At 32.3% G+C, this 21,644-nt stretch overlaps 1 protein-coding gene and 1 long non-coding RNA gene across 7 annotated transcripts; one reads left to right on the forward strand and one right to left on the reverse strand.

Annotated features, from left to right (window-relative positions):
- Nucleotides 1-3,674: 3,674 nt before the first annotated feature.
- Nucleotides 3,675-18,898, forward strand: LOC102625061 (receptor-like protein 12). 6 transcript variants are annotated; one of them, XM_052433848.1, is made up of 2 exons: nt 3,675-4,074; nt 18,713-18,898. In XM_052433848.1, exons 1-2 carry the CDS (start codon nt 3,751-3,753, stop codon nt 18,740-18,742), a joined length of 354 nt encoding a protein of 117 aa, XP_052289808.1. In that variant the 5' UTR covers nt 3,675-3,750; the 3' UTR covers nt 18,743-18,898. The 6 variants fall into 6 exon arrangements, with proteins under 6 accessions (XP_052289808.1, XP_052289805.1, XP_006475197.1 ...); XM_052433845.1 differs by lacking the exon at nt 18,713-18,898 and adding an exon at nt 17,032-17,494 and having other exon boundaries at nt 3,711-4,074; XM_006475134.4 differs by lacking the exons at nt 3,675-4,074; nt 18,713-18,898 and adding exons at nt 11,686-12,090; nt 17,032-17,494.
- LOC112496308 (uncharacterized) lies at nt 12,792-15,596 on the reverse strand. The gene is made up of 2 exons (XR_008051815.1): nt 15,465-15,596; nt 12,792-12,991 (listed from the first exon to the last, which is right to left on the reverse strand). It is a non-coding gene; the product is annotated as an uncharacterized LOC112496308 (long non-coding RNA).
- Nucleotides 18,899-21,644: the final 2,746 nt, after the last annotated feature.

A 21,644-nucleotide genomic window follows, 5' to 3' on the forward strand; every position in this document is an offset into this window, starting at 1 on the left:
AAACCCACCCGCAACCCGCAGCGGGTTTTACTTTTTTTAAAAAAATCCACCCGCAGCGGGTTTTAACAATTACCAAACCTGCAATGGTACCCGGTGGATTTTTTACGGGTTTCCGTATTTAAAATAAAAAAAATGTTTAATATATAAATTTATAATAATAACCTCAAATTCCATATAACATACTCAATTTTATATTTAAACAATGTAAATGAAAAATTAAAATTTCAACATCAATCCAACACAAATTCTCAAATTTAAGTATAAATTACACAATTCCATTTAAAAAACACAAACTAGTATCTAAAAATAATAATTACATTTCATATTATCATTTAAAACAAGCTCCGAGAGAAGATATTCATTTCATTCACCACCATAAGCATCCATCCAACACAATGCCTATAATAATAATTAAGATTAATATTTTCAAATACTAATCCGAAGGGAAATGCCTTTAGTTTTCTTTAGGTTATGACTTTAGAATGGGAGATGGGTCACATACACACATACACAACTTTGAACCTTTGGCTATTTGGTAATTTGAATAATGACATTATTTTCTTTATACATTTTTAGATTAAAATTAAATTAAAAATATTTGGAAAAAATATTATGGGTTTGGTGGATATCTATGCGGGTATCCACTGGATATAAGGTTAATACCAAACCCACCCGCATCCATGTGCGGGTTTTAGTTTATAATACTAAACCCGCCCGTAACGGGTAAAATTACCCGCAGTGGACGGGTTTTGGCGGGTGGGTTTGGACGGGTTTGCGGGTACAATTGCCATCCCTAGTTACTTTAGATCGAGAGAAGGGTGTGGTAAATTAGCATATGAAAAATTAGCATTCTATGCATATGAAAAGAATATTATTTATATGATAAATTAGCATTCTTGGTTTTAATACTATGAAATACTTGTGAAATATTATATATATATATATATATATATATATATATAGTAGTTTTCTGGTCAGGGATTTTAAAGTGCGGGAAAATCCGGAAAAGCTTTAAAACCGCAAGGCTTTAAAGGCTTACAGTTTTAAACCTTTAAAACCATGTGCTTTTAAACCTTTCCTACACTTTCCCGCACTTTAAAATTCCGGACTGGAACATTTCTATAGTCAAATGACTTCTTTTAAATTTGTACTTTTCCAAAACTATTTTCTAAGTGGCTTTGAAAGATACTTGATTTTTTTTTATAAATTGTTTAACTTAAAAATATTTGAAAAAATATTTAAAAAATTATTTGAAAAACTTTGCCAATTAAATGTCTCGTAAGAGTGTTTTATTGATATATTATTGAATGATTGATATTGAAAGGTTGAAAACTCTGTTTAAGGTTTTGACTCATTATTCGTAGTTACTTTTACTAATACGAGTGAACAGTTAGTTGTATAACCATTATGCGCACCTATTGATAAATATTGCGGGTACAATATCTTGATTGATTAATTGGCTGGATCACCAATATTATAGGTGATATATCGATTTCGACGAAAGTACAAGTGACACTATGTGGCATGAACAATTGAATAAAATAAAATTTTATTATTAAATAATTTCTTAAATGATTATATATTGAAAATGATTATTACGTAATGACTTAACTCATTATAAGTTTTATTGTACCTTTACTATAGATTGTAAAATGATCATTGTTTTCCAATTTATGGTTCTCTATAATGATAATATGTGTTTTCTCGTTATTGGTAACCTTATATATGATTTTGCTTACAAAGTTGATAGCTCACCCGCCATCTCCTACATTTTGTAGATTGATTTTAGAGATATAAGCTTTTTTGGTTTTGGAGGAGAGGATTTATGAGCTGAAAACTTTAACTTTTTTTTTATGAAAAAATTGTAACTACTTTGGTTATTGTTTAGAACTGAATTATTTTTCTTCTTTTTTTTGGAAGGATTATTGTTATATTTATTGTTTTAGAGATTTTATTTTGCCTGTGGATAATATTGTTTCTTTTGGGAATAGTAATAAAATTAATATTACAATGTTTTATTCCAAATTTCTCTTTTAAATTCTTAGGTGAATTTGGCGTGATATAGTCATACTATTAGCTCATGACTAATCCCAAGATTTGGGAGATATTTTGCCTGACAGTAGAGTATAAACAAAAAGCAAAATACTTGAATAAGTAAATACAAACAAGGACCACCGATGATTAAGTAATTATAAATTAAGCTGTTGGCTGAGAACGTATCAATTACTCTTGACAAATAATTTCATCGTATATCAATCAAAGAAGACATCAAATATCACCATCAATTCATCATTCACGCTTAGGGAAAGACTAAATTGTAAAATGAGGTGGGCCACTCTTTCTAGCAGAGCAAGAACTTCACATCTCCTTTTTTTGATATTTGCTAAGGGCGGCACCAACCATATTGAAAAAAATGGTGCCGTCCATAATTGAAAGAAAGAAAAAAAAAAAGAGAACACGGCTTTGAAAAAGCCACAAGAAGAAAAAAAGAAAATATTAAAATAATAACTAATTTTGGCTATATAAAGGAACCCCCCCCCCCCATTTTGGTTTTTGCATTCAGTTTTTGTGAGAAGCAATTCCTGCATTTAGGAGAGAGCTTGAGAGATTTTGTAGAGCTTAAATAATAAAGCTCTTGTTTTAGTGTTTTGAGAGTTTGGGTGTACTGAGGTTTTGGGAAGTGAGATAAAATACTACAATACTTGTAACTTTTTTTCACTAGTAAAATATTTTCCTTCTATCTTCGCCCATTGACGTAAGCTAAAAGTCGAACCACGTAATTTCTGGTGTCCTGTGTGATTTTGTGTCTCAATATTTCTCAATTTCACTTTAGTTGCGCGTTTTCTTCACCCATCAATTTCCTAACATAAATTAACGACATCTTCGTATATGCAAAGCAAAAATATTTGGAACACTTGAGAAGTTAAAAAGATGAATGCTGTGTCTATTACTTCTCTTTAATTGACTTAAAGTCGCTTCCGTAAGTCGGAGGTTACTTTGGGGCATGTGCAATTGGATTATGCAGAAAACTGAGATTGTGATGACTTTTTCCAAATTAAAAATTTCAAACGGATGCTGAATTGCTGAAAGATAAGTTGAAATTGCTTGCCAGATCGTGGAAATTCGCCTTGTTAACAAAATTAATCTCCTTATAAATAGAAAAACTTTTGATACCCCATTTGACCCGAATATAGATAAACATACAAAACTGAAAAAACCATCCATGAGTACTGCTATAACACCGAACTCTAATGCATTGACTAAATTATGAACAAAACATCATCGTCGATCTCTATCCTAATTTAATTCTTCAAGATCCTTCGAGTATTGGTTTATTAAATTCTGGTTTATCATTAAATGGAGTTAATAAGATAATCATGTCATAAACATATATGAGTTCATTATCTACAACGATCATCTATTTATGACATTACCAAATTATTAGCTATATAAATTGTCCTCTTTAATTAGTAGACTTGAAGTCGTTTCCGTAGAAAGGGGATTAAAATTGGATTATGCGGAAGATTTATTTATATGGACTATTGCTACTTTTTCCAATTTAGATTCCAGGCCCACTTGATTGATTATATTAAATGGATGCTGAATATCTGAAAGATAAGATTATTCCCAAAGAGTATTGGCCTCGTTAATTACCAATTCATTATAAATAGCAATGCCGTTACTAACATAATCCTCATCCACAGTTCCTTTACCACTGCCGCCTACAGCTAGCAATTAACGAAACCAAACATGAGTGGCGTCCTTGTTTTCGCCTTTTTACTCTTTGAATTACTTGCCATAGCAACCGTTAGCGTTAGCTTCAGCAATGGAAGTTCTTATCATGTGGGTTGCCTTGAAAGTGAGAGAAGAGCACTTTTAAGGTTCAAACAAGATCTCCAGGATCCTTCCAATCGGCTTGCTTCTTGGATTGGATATGAAGATTGTTGTGCATGGGCCGGTGTTGTCTGTGACAACGTGACAGGCCATATCGTTGAGCTTAATCTTCGAAATCCTTTCACTTATTGCGATCTATCTCAGTCTAAAGCTAATCCAAGGTCAATGCTGGTTGGTAAGGTAAATCCTTCTTTGCTTGATTTGAAGCATTTGAGTTACCTTGACTTGAGCTATAATGATTTTCAAGGGGTCCAAATTCCTAGATTTATTTGTTCTATGGGAAATCTAAGGTATCTCAATCTCTCTTATACTCAATTTGTAGGAATGATACCTCCCCAACTTGGAAATCTCTCTAATCTACAATACCTCGACCTCAGTTGGAATTTCTTGTATGTTGAAAATTTATGGTGGCTCCCTGGCCTTTCTTTCTTGAAAGACCTTGATTTGAGTTATGTGAATCTCAGCAAAGCCTCTGACTGGCTGAGGGTGACAAACACGCTTCCTTCTTTGGTAAAATTGAGGTTGTCACGTTGTCAACTCCATCACTTACCTCCCTTGGCCATTGCAAATTTTTCGACTCTGACAACCCTTGACCTTTTATACAACCAATTCGATAACTCATTCGTTCCTAATTGGGTTTTTGGTCTCATTCAATTGGTCTTTCTTGATCTTCGTCGTAATAATTTTCAAGGTCCCATTCCTGAGGGACTTCAAAACTTGACTTCACTCAAACATCTTCTTTTAGATTCCAACCGCTTCAACTCTTCAATCCCCAACTGGTTGTACAGATTTAACCGTCTCGAGTCCCTTGGTGTTTCTAACAATAGCTTGCAAGGTTTAGTTAATTCAGATGCTCTAGCAAACTTGACTTCTCTCAGTTGGCTTGATCTCTCCTTAAATATTGGTCTTGAAGGGAGAGTAATAAGGTCCATGGCAAGTCTTTGCAATTTAAGATCCGTCATGCTTTCATGTGTCAAATTGAGTCAAGAAATTTCCGAGATCTTTGATATTTTCTCAGGATGTGTTTCCAGTGGACTCGAGATTCTGGTTTTGCGTGGTAGTTCAGTTTCTGGTCATTTGACTTACAAACTTGGCCAATTTAAAAATCTATACTATCTTGATCTGAGTAATAATTCTATTGTTGGTCCCATACCCTTCTCTTTAGGACACTTATCAACTTTGCAATTTATAGATCTTTCCTATAATGAATTAAATGGAAGTCTTTCTGAAATTCACTTTGTCAATCTCACAAGACTAAGTTACTTTTTCATAAGTGAAAACACAATGACGTTGAAAGTGAATGATAATTGGATTCCTCCTTTTCAACTTGCTACTTTAGGATTAAGACATTGTCATTTAGGGTCCCGATTTCCTTCGTGGCTTCATTCACAAAAGCATTTAAATTATCTAGATTTATCCTACTCAGGAATTACAGGTAGTATTCCCAATATATTTTGGAGCTCTGCTTCCCAAATTTATGTTTTAGATCTCTCGTTTAACCAAATTCATGGGCAGATACCGAATCTAACCAACGCTGCTCAACTTGAAGTTCTCTCCTTGGGTTCAAATAGTTTTTCCGGTGCATTACCTCTTATATCATCCAATCTAATTGAATTAGATTTTTCCAATAACTCAATCTCGGGATCAATTTTTCATTTTATCTGTTATAGAGCCCATGAGTTAAAGAAATTACAATTTCTTTATCTGAGAGGTAACTTTTTGCAAGGAGAGCTAACTGACTGTTGGATGAATTATCAAAATTTGATGATACTTGATCTAAGTAACAACAAATTTACTGGTAATCTTCCAATCTCATTGGGCAGTCTAATTTCTCTTCAGTCATTGCACCTTCGTAAAAACAACCTCTCTGGGACAATACATTCACTTAAAAATTGCACAGCTTTATTGACACTCGATGTTGGTGAAAATGAGTTCGTTGAAAATATCCCGACATGGATTGGAGAAAGATTTTCAAGAATGGTTGTTCTCATCCTTCGTTCAAATAAGTTTCATAGCCTTTTACCTAAAGGATTGTGTGATCTAGCTTTTCTACAAATCGTAGACCTTGCTGACAACAATCTCTCTGGAGAAGTACCAAGATGTATTCATAACCTTCGTGCGATGGTGACACTGAACTCTCATGCAGGGAAAGCTATCCAGTATCAATTTCTTCTTTATGCTTCTCGTGCTCCCTCAACCGCGATGCTTCTTGAGGATGCATTAGTTGTGATGAAAGGACGAGCAGCTGAATACAAATGCATTCTTAATTTGGTGAGAATCATAGACTTCTCCAAGAATAATTTCTCAGGAAAGATCCCTTTGGAAGTGACAAATCTTAAAGCATTGCAGTCTTTCAATTTGTCAAACAATTTTTTCACGGGAAGAATTCCTGAAAGTATAGGTGCTATGAGATCATTGGAGTCTATAGATTTTTCTTTAAACCAACTTTCGGGTGAAATTCCACAGAGCATGTCAAGTTTGACGTACTTGAATCATTTGAACTTGTCCAACAACAATTTGACTGGGAAAATTCCTTCAAGCACTCAACTGCAGAGCTTTGATGCATCCAGTTACGCTGGCAATGATCTCTGTGGAGCTCCTCTTCCTAGGAATTGTTCTGAGCATGTTTCAACTCCTGAAGATGAAAATGGAGATGAAGATGAACTGGACTACTGGTTGTATGTAAGCATTGCACTTGGGTTTATGGGGGGGTTTTGGTGTCTTATAGGCCCTTTGCTTGCTAGTAGAAGATGGAGGTACAAATACTATAATTTCCTGGATCGCGTTGGGGACAGAATCGTTTTTGTTGTAAGAAAATGTTGCTAGATTTTCTTTGTTTTGGAGTTATAAACTGCTTAATGTACTGTGCTCATGAAATAAAAGTATCACTTCAAATAAAAGAATGGCCTTTTATTTGTTTTTTAGAAAGGGTGTTATAATACGTTGATTACTGCTTGATTGAGAATTTATGTTGTGCATGAAATGCTAGGTCTGTTTGGCCTTCAGTAAAAAGCTTCTTAGTTTATCTAGCAACATCGCAACACGGGAAGGCTTAACTATTCCCAATTATGCCTTCTTGACACAAACCCCTATTTTTCATGTGGAGATTCATATATGACCCCAGTGCAAGCTTTTTTGGCATCAAATTTCACTCACGTTATTCAAAATATCTGGAAAGGTATAAAAGACGCAAAACTGGAAATAGGGAAAAGAAATTAACGAGTCAGATCATTAACATTGGCCTTTGGTTTCATTTGTTGAGCAGGATTTTAACATGGAAGAGATCCTAACTAAGATCAAATTCAAATCCTGCGATACGAGCCAAGTAGGAGATACAGAGGTGTAGTCCCCTATTGCTGGGTCTGATCGTACAAACCTCATTCACAAGATAGAACATTAGAACTGACTGGTGACTAACTGTACAATAACACCAACAATCAGTACTAACAGATGAAGTAACTGCTTGGGCTGGACTCAAACACTTGCCTGTTCTAAAGCCATTGCCATGTCCTGATTATTGTGGGGTTAGTATTAATTGGTGTTGTGACAATCCCCCATTATATGGCAAATATTAATGAGGGTGATAAGAAAAATAGAAACATCGTCACAAAGGTGTAATACCCCAAATCTTCTAAATGTATTTTAATATTTTCTTATTTTTCAGTGGTCCTTGTAACTTAGTATAAAAAAAATAAGATGTCTTTCCCATTATAAGAGAGGGGAAGTTGGGGGCGGGGGGGGGGGGGGGGGGGGGGAGATTGGCTAAGGAAAGAAGAAGTGAGAAAAGAGAAAAGAGAAAAGAAGAAGCGCAGAAGAAGAACGAAATCTCCTTCTTAGTTTGACAATGAGCAACACATGAGACCAAGTTATGTTATTTGAAATGGATATCGTGTTGAGAGAGAATTGAACGTAAATTTCAATTCTTGATTTTTGTTGATTATTATGGAGAAACATGGTTAGATAATTATAGTAGAAGTAGAAACTTAAGATTTTGCACAAAACATGCTGACAGTGAGCTATTTCGAAAATCATAATAATTTGTACAAATTGATTTTGGTTCTGGATTTTGGATATGTTAAACTAGACATGTTCAAGAATGTCTTGAAACTTGTTTCGAGCTAATCGGATAAGAATTCAATTTATTTATTTTTAATTCAAGTCTAAAAATCTAAAAATTTCTGATTTCAGCGAAGAACACGGATTACGAAATTATTTTACAATAGCTAGACTTCTTAAAAAATCATGAAATTTGGTTGAATGATTTTTATATATGTCTAGAGTGATTCTAGAATTCTTCATGATTTTGTGATAAAACAATAGATCCTTTTGTATTTTAAAAATAAATATATTTAAAATAGGAAACTATTTGAGAGAATTGATGATGTTTGAAATGTAAATTATTTTTAATAGTTTTTTAAGGAATGTTGACACGACCCGTCCCAACCTATATGTCGGATTTGAGGCGAATCATGCAGACTAATATTTAAAACTCATGGCACAAATTTAATTCATGAATATATATATATATATATATATATTCTTCACTTTTCTTCACTTCTTTCTCTCCAAATTCTCCTCCTCTTCTCTCTATCTTAATTATGTTTTAATATTTTGTAATATATTTTAAATAAATAAAACTAGTTTCATTTCTAATTCTCCAATACCTTTTTTTTAAATTATGTATAATTATAAATTACTTTTATTTCAATTACTAATAGTTAGGGTAAGTGAAACTCTTAGTAAAAAAAAAGATTTAATTAAATTTGATTTTTAATTATATAAATTAAATTATTTTCTATCTAATTTTAGCCATATCTTATATTTTGAAATTTTGATTTATTGTAGAAAACATGGGAGTTTGGCATAATAAATTCTTAATATCTTAGTATAAAGTATGATAAAATAGTTTTTTGACTTACTATAGACAAGTTAAATTTTCGCGCACTAATATTTAATCCCTAATAAAATTGATGGGAAAATAATTGTAACTTATATAATTAATCTTTTGGGCAATAAAATAAAAATAAAAATAATTTATTAAATTGTATTTACTACTAAGAGTGGATCCATAACCCTAACTAATTTAATTTCATAATTTTAATTAATTTAAGTTGCATATATTTAGATCTAATTTTCATTTCTTAGATAAATTAAAATAAACAAATTAAATCTTTTCTCTGTGGATCGGCCTCAGACTCATCGGGTTATATTATAACTAGACACTCTTATACTTGAGAGTAAATTAAATACTTTTAAGTCGTGTCATTCCTTACATCAAAATTGTTGAAAGATAAGTTGATATTTTTCACTAGAGGATGTTATCGACATTGTTAACAAAATTAAGGTCCTTTTAATAGCAACATATTTAATGTACAAACTAATGTTGCAGTGTTATAAAATTAATATAGGTTAATTTAAAGTGTACAAGAACTGTATATTAATAATTGTTAACAAATGTGTTTCCATAATGTTGATTTTGATAATAACAAACAATATTAAGAATGATTAATCTTTTAAGCTCAAATTGTAATTAGAGCTTACATTTAGGGGGAGCAATTTGTGTAATCATTCTTTAAATACATGAAAAGTTTATCATCATCAAAAAGGGGGAGAGTGTTAACATTTATATATCCATAATGTTGATTTTGATGATAACAAATAAAATTAAGAATGATTAAGTTTTTAAAAGCTCAAATTATTTTTTATACATTTTTAAAAAATCATTGTTTTCACATTATAAAGGTTTTATATTTAATGGAAAAATGATTTTATGAAATTAGTTGTTTTTCAAGTTTATGGTTTAATTGAAAGAGTTTTGAGAACTTTGAAATCAACAAGTATTGCTTGGAATTTTGGAGAAGGATTTATGTGAAAAGTTTCATATAGATGTGGGCCACAGTATAATTTTATAACATTTTGGGGCCGAACTATAATTTTATAAAAGTAGTTCACTGTAGCAAATGACTAACCGACATCTTGATAACGGCTAGCCAACATCGAACAGAATTGAAGAGTAGCCTCTGGACACTAACGGCGATCCGAAATTTTGAAAACAGTAATCCAACAATTTGAAATTTTGTCCAACAGTAACTTGCTCAAAGTCAAAACAGCCATCCAACATCTAGTTAATGGCGATCTGATAGTGAGCAAAAAGTCAATAACGGCTATATTTCAGCTCCAACTTCAAATAAGCTCAATCAAAATTCGAACCATTATCATTGAGCAAAATATTGAGCATACAACTTTCATTGAGCTTTAAATCGTTGTATTCATCTCATTCATTCACACATTGAGCTGTCATTTGTGATCAAACACATTGTGTGAGAGAAATTCATTTATAATCCTTTTTGTAAAATTAAGTTAAGAGATTGTAAGTGTTGAGATACACTTGGGTTAAGAGATTGAGGATAATCTTTTGTTGTGAAAGTTCATTGACACCTTGGAAGTCAATTGTAAGCATTTGAAGCCTTGGAGGGTTACTTAGTGAAATCCTCAAGCCCGGTGAGCTTGGAGGCGTGGATGTAGGCAGTGATTGCTGAACCACAAAAAAATCACTGTGTTTGTTTTCTCTTTCCTTACTCTTTATTATTGTGCTTTATTAAATTTATTTATTTTTATTTCATTAAGGCAATAGATCAAATTGTTGTGTGGATTGTTTAGCATAAAATTTAAAATTTCAATTCACCCCCCTCTTGCGTTTCCTAGTTAGTATTTCAATAATTAATAATAAATTTAATTAGTATCATGCACATGACATTAAATAATTGGTAATGCATCACTAAGTATCTATACTAATTAAGTATCACGAATTAGGTAAGGATTGCATTGCACTGCATTAATACCCTAGTGATTCAGCTTTCACTTGGAGAAGTTAACACGTCACCACTATTGTTACTTCCTACTTACGGAACTGACTCTTAAGTCAATGAAAGATGACTGACGTGTACGCGGATTTTGATTTTCAGAATTTCATACCAATCCAAGCATCAAAGTATAACTCATTATCTTTTCTTATATGTTTAGTCGAGTTCACTTTCAAGTACTTAATTTGGTCTGAAAATTCACTACTGTCTATTTATTAGTCTTTATAGTTTGGTGCCAATTGATGGCAACATCCAATCAATAATGAAAGAGTAATGCAGCATGTATAGATTCCCAAATAGCTAGGGCCGGATTCTGGTAAAAAACAATTCACAAGGGAATTAATTGAAATTTAACCTATTTTTTGAAAATATTACGTCGTTGGCCTCCTTTGTTTATATAATTTTGATTACGGTCTCCAGAAGTTTGTTGTTTCTCTTTTCAAGTTCCTTGTATTGGTTTATTTTATAATGATCGATTTATGACATTAGCAAAATATGACGACTTTATTTCACTTTAAATTATTCAATTTCAATTTCTAATTTTTTGGCAAAAGGCTACATTAATATATGTCAACAAGGGCTAATATTCTATTATGGTGTACTTACAGTTCCTGCCGTGAGTTATTGACTTGAGAGCTCGGTCTCGTGCTTATGGTTGCAATTCTCTCTCATGAGACCCATTATTGTTAATATTAGTTAGCTTCTTTCACTTATCCAACGTGTATCTTAAATTAATGGCTGATTGACCCAACAGAAGGTACCAGTGTGATGATGACACAGAAGATTTCTAAGGTGATTGCTACATTTTCCAAATTAGTTAGATTCGAGGCCCACTATATTGATAATATCAAATGCATAAGTAATTGCTGAAAGAGAAGTTAAGATTATTTACATGAGTACCGGACTTGTTAACTTCAATTCATTATAAATAGGAATGCCGTTGCTAACATAAGTCTCATGCATGTTTTCTTTATTACTACTACTGCATATGGCAATGAAACCAAACATGACGGGTGTCCTTGTTTCTACCTTATTTCTTTTTCAATTACTTGTCATAGCAGCCATTAGCATGAGCCTCTGCAATGGAAATTCCTATCATGTGGGTTGCCTTGAAAGTGAGAGAGAAGTACTTTTAAGGTTCAAGCAAGATCTCCAAGACCCTTCCAATCGGCTTGCTTCTTGGATTGGAGATGGAGACTGTTGTTTATGGGCTGGTGTTATCTGTGACAACGTGACGGGCCATATCCTTGAGCTTAATCTTCGAAATCCTTTCAATTATTACGTTCAGCCGGATCAGTTTGAAGCAAATCCAAGGTCAATGCTGGTTGGTAAGGTAAATCCTTCTTTGCTTGATTTAGAACATTTGAGTTATCTGGACTTGAGCTTTAATGATTTTCAAGGAGTCCAAATCCCTAGATTTATTGGTTCTATGGGGAATCAGAAGTATCTCAATCTCTTGGGAAGTCAGTTTGGAGGAGTGATACCCCACCAACTTGGAAATCTCTCTAGTCTACGATACCTCGACCTCAGTCGGAATTTCTTGTATGTTGTAAATTTTGGGTGGCTCTCTGGTCTTTCTTTTCTAGAACACCTTGATTTCAGCACTACTAGAAAAATGGGCTTTACTGACACTAAATTAGTGTCAGTAATTACTTTTCCTGACACTTGTTAATTGTGTCAATAATGCTCCAGCCAGAACACACTGACACTAATTTTTAGTGTCAGTGATTTTTGTGTCAGTAATTTATGTCACTATCGTATCACCAAAATAATGACACCATGGTATTAGTATTCAATGATATTATTTACATAACAGTAATTTATGTGACTGTAGTATCAGAAACACATTGACTCAATAATGTCAAAAATTATTGAGTTCATTTTAAATATTTAATGTCAGTATTTAGCGATATTATGATACTTTTGGTTAATAGTATATTTTTATTTTAATAATACTTTTCTTGTTTGTTTTAAAATTAAAAGAAAACTCAAAATATATTAAATATATCAAATCTCGTAACACAATTAACATAATAAACATCCCAAATACATCACTTGAATTAACATAATTCAACTAAAACACTGTTTAGAAAAGAAAAACATAAGTATCAAATTAAGTTTGGGGCAAGTTCTAAATAATAAAATACTGAATTAAGTTTCAACAAGCATTAACCAACAGAAAGAAGCACAAGAAGGTCATTCAATATCCATCCACGACTTCATTTACTTCCCACCTACAAGTACATAAAATCAATTAGTACACCACAAAAAATAAGTCTTGGATATTTGGAAGCAAAAATACTCATAAAGTTCTTTCATGGTGTAATACATGTACTACTAGTTGCCGTCTCTCACTTCCACTTCCAAATAGGTATCCCAAAGAAGTCTGTCCAAATGTTACTTAACACTCATTCTCTTGTTTTGATTTATAGCTAGCTATATACCATGTAATTAAGTATGTGTGTGTGTGTTTGTAAATAAATATGCTCTACTCTGCATTATTGCATGCAAATAATGTATAATGAAACAATCAAATGCATGCACATTGATTTTGAAAAATTCAACTAAATAATTAAATTTTAATTGGTTCTTGCTCTGGCATGCATGAATCTGCAGGCATTGCCAATTCTAAATGCCGTTGGGCCACAACAAATTTGCTTTCATGTTTAAACTAAAAGAAGACTCCAAATTTTCATGCCTACCATAGGTATGTAAACTACAAAACACATACACCTTGACAATCATAAACAAAATAATTGAACAAAGTCTGTCAAATAAATATTAAAAAATTCCCATAAGGAGAATTAGAACTTAAACTTAATACTGATATACCTTTCAATTCATCTTCAAAAGATAGTACAATTTGTGAAACAAAACTGGGTGGTAGACCCTCCAATCATTAATGATAAATTTAATGAAAATAAAAATATTAAAGAAAACAGTTAATAAATATATTAGTAATGATAAAAATGCCACCCTGCCTACAAATTGACAAGCACAAGTACTTATTTTTTAATCTATTTCATTAACTAAATTTAATTAAAGTGAACAATACTATACTAGGTGACAAAAGACATTAAGTTAACAAGCACTATAGCACTTATGGTGCCCAGATTCAACAATGATTCATTGCATCGAAAATCATAAAGTTTATTTTTAGCAAGCAGCTCTCACTTTTCAACATATATATGTGCACCGATTCAAGCACGCAGGAGAAGCATATAAGTGAAGCTTGCATGTGACCTTAATGAAGCAATCAGCTGGCTGCTTTTAATTTACTAAGCCACTTGTGGCTTTAGTTTGTGGCTTAAGCTAGCAGTTTGTCCATCATATTCTAGATTTACAGTTTTGGGCAGGAACTTTACTGAATAGGTCTAATTAACAACATCAAACATTGTGCTATACTTCAATTGAATAAACATAAACACAATACATTAACATTCCCTTGTTTTGTATTGTCGAAAGAAATATGTGGAAATTATAAATTCAGCAATACAAAATTAATAGTCATTGGCTAAAACATACGAAGTCATAATTACACAGCCTAACAAATTAACTAGAAAATCATATTAAGAAAACACAAGATGGTCTAACAAACTAGAAAATCATATGAAAAACACAAGAGACAACTTTAATTTGGCCAAGGTATATGACTCAGACTCTCAATTTAGAGCTTCATAGTAATTGATCACCTATTGTTCTTTATTTTCTCCAATTGATTTCCGCCTTAGTACAAGATGACTCTAAAAATTTGATTTGCTTGAACTCATTCATTCGAATCTTATGCGACATCAACCTATAACTTACAAATCAGATAGGTCTACACAAATATTCACTTCAATAATTGATAGCAAATTATTTATTGCTTCAAAGAGCAAAAATAGAAACTTTTCTGATCTATAAGCATCTACCCCAAGAGCAAGCAACTTTTCTAAATTTTTTTCAACTGAACAAGCTACAAAATTTATGATCTATAACCTCACAGACAAGCAAGTTTGTCATAAATAAAGGGTAACTCTGTATATAAACAAATAATTAATTACTCAAGAGACATGCTGAAATAGTGCATAATATCCAAAGTTATTGCATAACCAAGCTTGAGTAAAGATTCGCTTACAGGAAACCAAAGTTAGAATATTATAATAATAATTTAGAGTAGTTCAACAAACTAGTGTAATCAATTCAATAATCTTCTCAAGGCAGCAATCAAGATGTGCTAAAAGCACAAAATCAAAACCAAAATTGAACTTATAATTCGTAGACTATGCCATATGCCATCTTAATACAAATAAAATAAGCAAATAAGGAAATCAAGCTCTCAGTCATAGAACATAAATATTAACCTCATGGTAGTTGCATTTAACTTCCTTGTAGTTAATTGGAATGCTTGCATTAATACAAATTGTTTGATTGTGTTCAAAACAAACTAGGAGCATTACAGAGTAAAAACAAAATACAATTGCTAACCTTAAAGGATCTTCACTTTGAAACTGGCCACATTGAGGTTTTATTAAAAATACGAATAAAATTGCTAAAAAAATCGACTAAAGTGGCAAAGAAGTAACTAAATTTCTTGCTTCTAACAAGATAACCAGAACCTTTTAGGTCTGTCAACAAAACACATGAAACTTAATTTAATCCAACATAAATTGACATAAAGCAAAAGAGAGAGAGAGAGAGAGAGAACAATTATATTGATATACTTACCCTATAGCAAGAATTAGTTACAAAAGAAACTTAACCATGTCCAGTAACTTTAACTTTCTTCAAGCAACTCCTTTTCATATCTTAATCAACTTCTGTGTTTGATTGTCTTCAAGGTTAAGCTTTAACTAAAATTGAAAGTGTGTTAATCAAATATTTGAGAAAATACCCAAGGAAAATGCACAAATCCACAGAACATGAAACAAAATTTCATAATAATACACCAAAACCTAAAATTTGGGACTGCATTAAATTTAACGAGTGAAAATAGAGAAATTATGAGGAAAATACTTTCATTTGAGAAAGAATTATGAAACTGCAAGAAATTAAAAGTTCAAAGACAAATGTTATAGATGATTTACATAAATTAAGAGAAAATTAGGATTTTTTTATAAGTCTCGTGTTAATTATAGAAGGAAATGAAAGGAAAATTGAGAAAAAAAAAGTTGGAAGTACTTTCACTTACCTCTTCGGAATTAGATGGTTCCACGATCTTAGTGAAGGTGTGGGGTCAGAGAGATTAATTTGTGATAATTAGTTTATGAAGGACAAAAAAGAAGAACAAAATGAGTCTAGAAGATTGAATTACAAACAGCCATTTATGCACCATTCGCATGTGCAACCTTTCCTTGTGCGGCTGACGACCATGAACGAAGTCGAGGCAGTGACGACAGAGATGACGACGGTAGTGGGAACAAGGAAGCAAATTGAGAACGACTAGAAGCTACAACATCGACACACTTGAACCAAAGTGACAGCGGCAGTAGCATGGGCGTGGGCGTTTCTTAGCTTAGGGTTAGAGAAACTAGACCGTGGGCATGGGCGTGGGCGTAGTTTAGCGGCGGCGGGCGTGGCGGTGTGGACGTGGTGTGTGACTTTGTGTAAGTAAATGTATTGTTCTCTCTCACCCACAATAGAGATTAGAGAAGAAGAAGCCACGAAAAAGAAAGGGGAATTAGGGATTGCGTTCTGGTTTTTTGTCTCTTATATTTTTTTTCTTTTATATGTTTGTTCTTTAAACTTCCAAATATATTTATAAGTTAATTTTGTGGGTTTAAGTGGTTTGTGGTCTAAGCGTTAAAATTTTGAGTTTTAGAAGTCGCAAGTTCGAGTTGGAATTAAAACAAACAATAATAACATTTTTTTTTTACCTTTGATACTTCAGTATCAGTGATTTTTTATATTTAATTTACTGATACAGTAGTATCAGTAATTTGTAATACTTATTTGTCAAAAGCGGAAAATGGTGCATATGTACGCAATTGTTGACACTTTTTATAAAGTGTCACTGAGCAAGTGTCAGTAAAAGTCATTTTTGTAGTAGTGCAGTTATGTGAATCTTAGCAAAGCTTCTGACTGGCTGTTAGTAACACACATGCTTCCTTCTTTGGTAGAGTTAGATTTGTCAAATTGTCAACTCCATCACTTTCCTCAATTACCCGTTGCAAATTTTTCGACTCTAACAACCCTTGACCTTTCCCATAACCAATTTGATAACTCATTCGTTCCTGCTTGGGTATTTGGTCTGAGTCGTTTACACTTTCTCAATCTTGGTTATAATAATTTTCAGGGTCCAATTCCTGAGGGGCTTCAAAACTTGACTTCCCTTAAACATCTTGGTCTGCCTTTCAACCACTTCAGCTCTTCAGTCCCTAAATGGTTTGATAGACTTACTCATCTTGAGCATCTTAGTCTCTCGTACAACAGTCTTGAAGGGAGAATTCCAAGATCCATGGCCAGACTTTGTAATTTAAGGAGACTCTATCTTGGAGGTGCTAAATTGAATCAAGAAATTTCCGAGATCCTTGAGATTTTCTCAGGATGTGTTTCCAATGGATTAGAGAGCTTGGCTTTGGCAAGTAGTTCAATCTCTGGTCATTTGACCGACCAACTTGGCCAATTTAAAAATCTTGACTCTCTTGACCTGAGTAATAATTCTATTGTTGGTCCTGTTCCGGAGTCATTGGGTCAACTGTCATCCTAGAGAGTACTACAATTATATCTTAATAAATTACATGGAACTCTTTCTGAAATTCACTTTGCCAATTTGACAAAACTATCTGTGTTTTTGGTCGGCGCAAACAAATTGACATTAAAAGTGAAACGTGATTGGATTCCTCCTTTCCAACTTATTGAATTAGGATTGCGTTCTTGTGATGTAGGGTCTCGATTTCCTCTATGGCTTTATTCACAAAAGGATTTACAATTTTTAGATTTATTCAACTCAGGAATTTCAGGTACTTTTCCCAACAGACTTTTGAAATCTGCTTCCCAGTTGTATCTTTTAGACCTCGGTCACAACCAAATTCACGGGGAGCTAACAAACCTAACCAAGGCTTCTCAACTTTCTTATCTTAGCTTGATTGCAAACAATTTTTCCGGTTCATTGCCCCTTATATCATCCAATCTAACTGTCCTAGAGCTTTCCGGTAACTCACTCTCAGGACCAATTTTCCATTTTTTGTGTTATACAATCAATGAGACAATGAAATTGAAATTTCTTTTTCTGGATCGTAATATTTTACAAGGAAAGTTACCTGATTGTTGGATGAGTTATCAAAATTTGATGGCTCTAGACCTGAGTAACAACAAATTCACTGGTAATCTTCCAACCTCATTGGGTAGTTTAAGTAGTCTTGTGTCATTGCACCTTCGTAAAAACAGACTGTCTGGGACCATACCTATTTTGCTTAAAAATTGTACATCCTTAGTGACACTTGATGTTGGCGAGAATGAGGTTTTCGGAAATATTCCATCGTGGTTTGGAGAAAGGTTTTCAAGAATGGTTCTTCTTATCCTTCGTTCCAATAATTTTGATGGGCCTTTACCCACAGAATTATGTGATCTAGCTTTTCTGCAAATATTAGACCTTGCGGACAACAACCTCTCGGGAACCATACCAAATTGTATTCATAATCTAACTGCCATGGCGACAGTGAATCCTTTTACAGGCAATGCTATTGAGTATTCTTTTCCCTTAAATTCTACTATTGGTCCAGGAACTGTTACTGAGCAGGAATTGGTTGTGACGAAAGGGGTAGCAGCCGACTACAATGAAATTCTTAATTTGGTGAGAATCATAGACTTTTCAAAGAATTTATTCTCAGGAACACTTCCGATGGGATTGACAAATCTTAAAGCAGTACAATCGTTGAATTTGTCCTACAACATTTTCACTGGAAGAATTCCAGAAACTATTGGTACTATGAGATCATTGGAGTCCATTGATTTTTCTGTAAACAAATTTACAGGTGAAATTCCACAGAGTATGTCAAGTTTGACGTTCTTGAATCATTTGAACTTGTCCAACAACTATTTGACCGGAAAAATTCCTTCAAGCACTCAATTGCAAAGCTTTAATGCATCATGTTTTCTTGGCAATAATCTCTGTGGAGCCCCACTTCCAAAGAATTGTACTGATGAGAATGTTTCAATTCCTGAAGATGTGAATGGAGAAGAAGACGAAGATGAAAATGATGTGGACTACTGGTTGTAAGTATGGCACTTGGATTTCTGGTGGGATTTTGGTGCTTCATCGGCCCTTTGCTTGGCAGCAGAAGATGGAGGTACAAATATTGTAATTTTTTGGATGGCGTTGGGGACAGAATTGTTAGTTTTGTAAGAATATGTACATAGATTTTCTATTTTTGGAGTTAGATATCTTGTTCAAGGTACATTAATAAAAGTATTACTTATAATTGACATTCAGCCTTATATTTCAGGAGATCTTTCAAAAATATCTCTATAAATAAATGAATTAACAGATCTGGTGTTGTTTGGCCCTAACTCATAAAATGTTCAAAATGAGGATCCCGGACTTAACATGTTGGATATTTGCAATTGCATATTTGCTTAATTAGACAATTGCATATTTGCAATACCAAAAATATATGTCCGAAACAGCGGTTATAGATATGTTAATCTTTTTAAATCTGATGAACTGAAGACAAATTGGTTCAATTTAATAAAAAAAATCATGGATGGTAAAAATCCACAATGGGAGCTAGCAAGAGAAGATTGCTCCAGGGGTAAAGCGAAATATTTCGCATATGAAAACGAGAATAAAATATTCATGTATTGAGAAAATAATAATGTAGAGTACACACCATGATATATATAGTTTGGCTTTTAGCTTATGTTTACTGTGAAAATGTCTAGAAGGAGAATATTTCACGAGAGATTACCGTTTCCTTCCAATTAAAATCAATATATACCACTTACTCTCTTTTAATTTTATAACAAGCAATATCTCCGTTGACATAAAGAACTTGAAGGAAAAAAGGATAAAAGGGTCATGTGCTCAATATTTTATCTTAAGAATGTAAAATACATATTTATTATACAAAATTTAAAAATAACAAACTGTATAAGAAAAATTCTTCTTATTATTTTTTTTCATACCCAAACCTATACTTATTTTTAGTACTTCAATTTTGTTTTTATTTTGATCTCCGTCCAAGTGATTTATTTAATGAACAATAAGTATAAATAAAATATATATAAAAATAAGTATTATACTATAAATTATGGTGTCAGGAAAGTTATTGGCTTTTATGAAAATAGAAAAAAATACGTGGTATATATTGATTTTAGTAGGGAGAAAATTGACAATTTCTCACCAATTAAAAGAAGAACAAAGGCTAAGGAGAAAATTCATCAAATTGGAAAGTGTGTCATATGATATGTAAAAAGGATTTGAATTCGAGCTGATTTTTTTACTAATCATTTGGAAATACACAATTAGTAGTTATTAGGTAAAAATATAAAACTAATTAAATCTTAACCATAGATCAGCTCACTGATTCTAAGTCCTTGTGAAAAAGTTATTTTCTCCTGAAAAACGCGAGAAAAAAGTCCCTACGGTGGCCACTTTTTTTGTAAAAAAAAAAAAAAATTGTGCTGTTTTTGCTTTAGTCTGCCCGGAAAACTTTATAGCACCGTTCCCCTGGCAAGGTAGAACGATTGCTATGACAGAAATAACCCACCAAATTTCCCTCTTTTGGCTTAAATAATGGAGATCGTAACCCACAAAATTGACTAATAATAGATGAGCAAGTAATATTAATATGCAAATGTACGCTCGAATTATGATATGAGCCTTAGAAAGAATGCTTCTTATCATTGAAGACAGACCTTAGCTTTAATCAATATCTATATTCTAATTACAGGAAAAAGGTAAAAATTACAATACATGCTAAACCGCTCATGAAATTGTTAATTTACTTGGTAAACCAGAAGCTGGTTTGCTTTCCTGCGTAATCCAGTTTGCACAACTGTCTATATTTTAGTAATATTTTTAATCAAGTATAGTCTTAAATATTCTTTTTCTGCAAATGTACAACTGTTTATCTATTAATCTTTGTAAAGACTATTATTATAATTTTTTTATACTTGAAAGACTATAATTGAATCATGCAGCATATTATATTGATAATGAGAGTAATCGTTGGCAGACCTATGTTGTGCCTTTGGGTCCATTTCTTTGAAAATATTAAAATTAATTTGGCCCTGTCGAATAGTAAATGTCCAATTCAAATTGAATTGCATGCACAAAGGTGTTGGTTTTCACTTTGAATTTTTCAATGGGTAAAAGTTTGTTTAATCCCTATATTATAAGGTTAGTGCTCATTTAATCCCTATATTTTTAAAAACACCTCAAAACATCCTTACTGCTAAATATTGACACTCATGCCATTATTTTTTATTCTTTTAACTTAATTTTACAATATAACACTCTTACAATAATGTTTCTTTTTTGGATATTAATAAAAAATTAGATTATCAAATTAAACTAAAAAATAAAATAAAAACAAAAAAGGTATATATTAATTTTTGTGGAAGCTCACGTATGTCTAAAAAATTAATATTGTAAAAAATTACATTATCAATTTTTTTAGAAAAATTAATAATTTTAACTCAAGAGAGTGTTCCACAAAAATTAATATATATATTTTTATTTTATTTTTTGGTGTTAAACTAGTAATTTATTTTTTCTTTTTAATAATTTTTAAAAAAATTATTATAATAGGGTAATATTATAAAAATAAGTTAAAAGGAACAAACGATAATGGTAAAAGTGTCAATAATTTAATGGTAGGGATGATTTAAGATATTTTTAAAAATATAAGGAGTAAACGGACACTAACTTCAAAATGTAAGGACTAAATGAGCTTTTATCCTTTT

Source organism: Citrus sinensis, chromosome 9 (genome assembly GCF_022201045.2).
Source record: "Citrus sinensis cultivar Valencia sweet orange chromosome 9, DVS_A1.0, whole genome shotgun sequence".
In the NCBI taxonomy this organism is placed as follows: Eukaryota; Viridiplantae; Streptophyta; class Magnoliopsida; order Sapindales; family Rutaceae; genus Citrus; species Citrus sinensis.

Coding starts and splice junctions, on each gene's coding strand:
- LOC102625061 (XM_006475134.4), top strand. CDS start 11,719: ATGTTTTCTTTATTACTACTACTGCATATGGCAATGAAACCAAACATG. Junction 12,091..17,031: donor GGTCAATGCTGGTTGGTAAG/GTAAATCCTTCT, acceptor AATAATTTTCAG/GGTCCAATTCCTGAGGGGCT.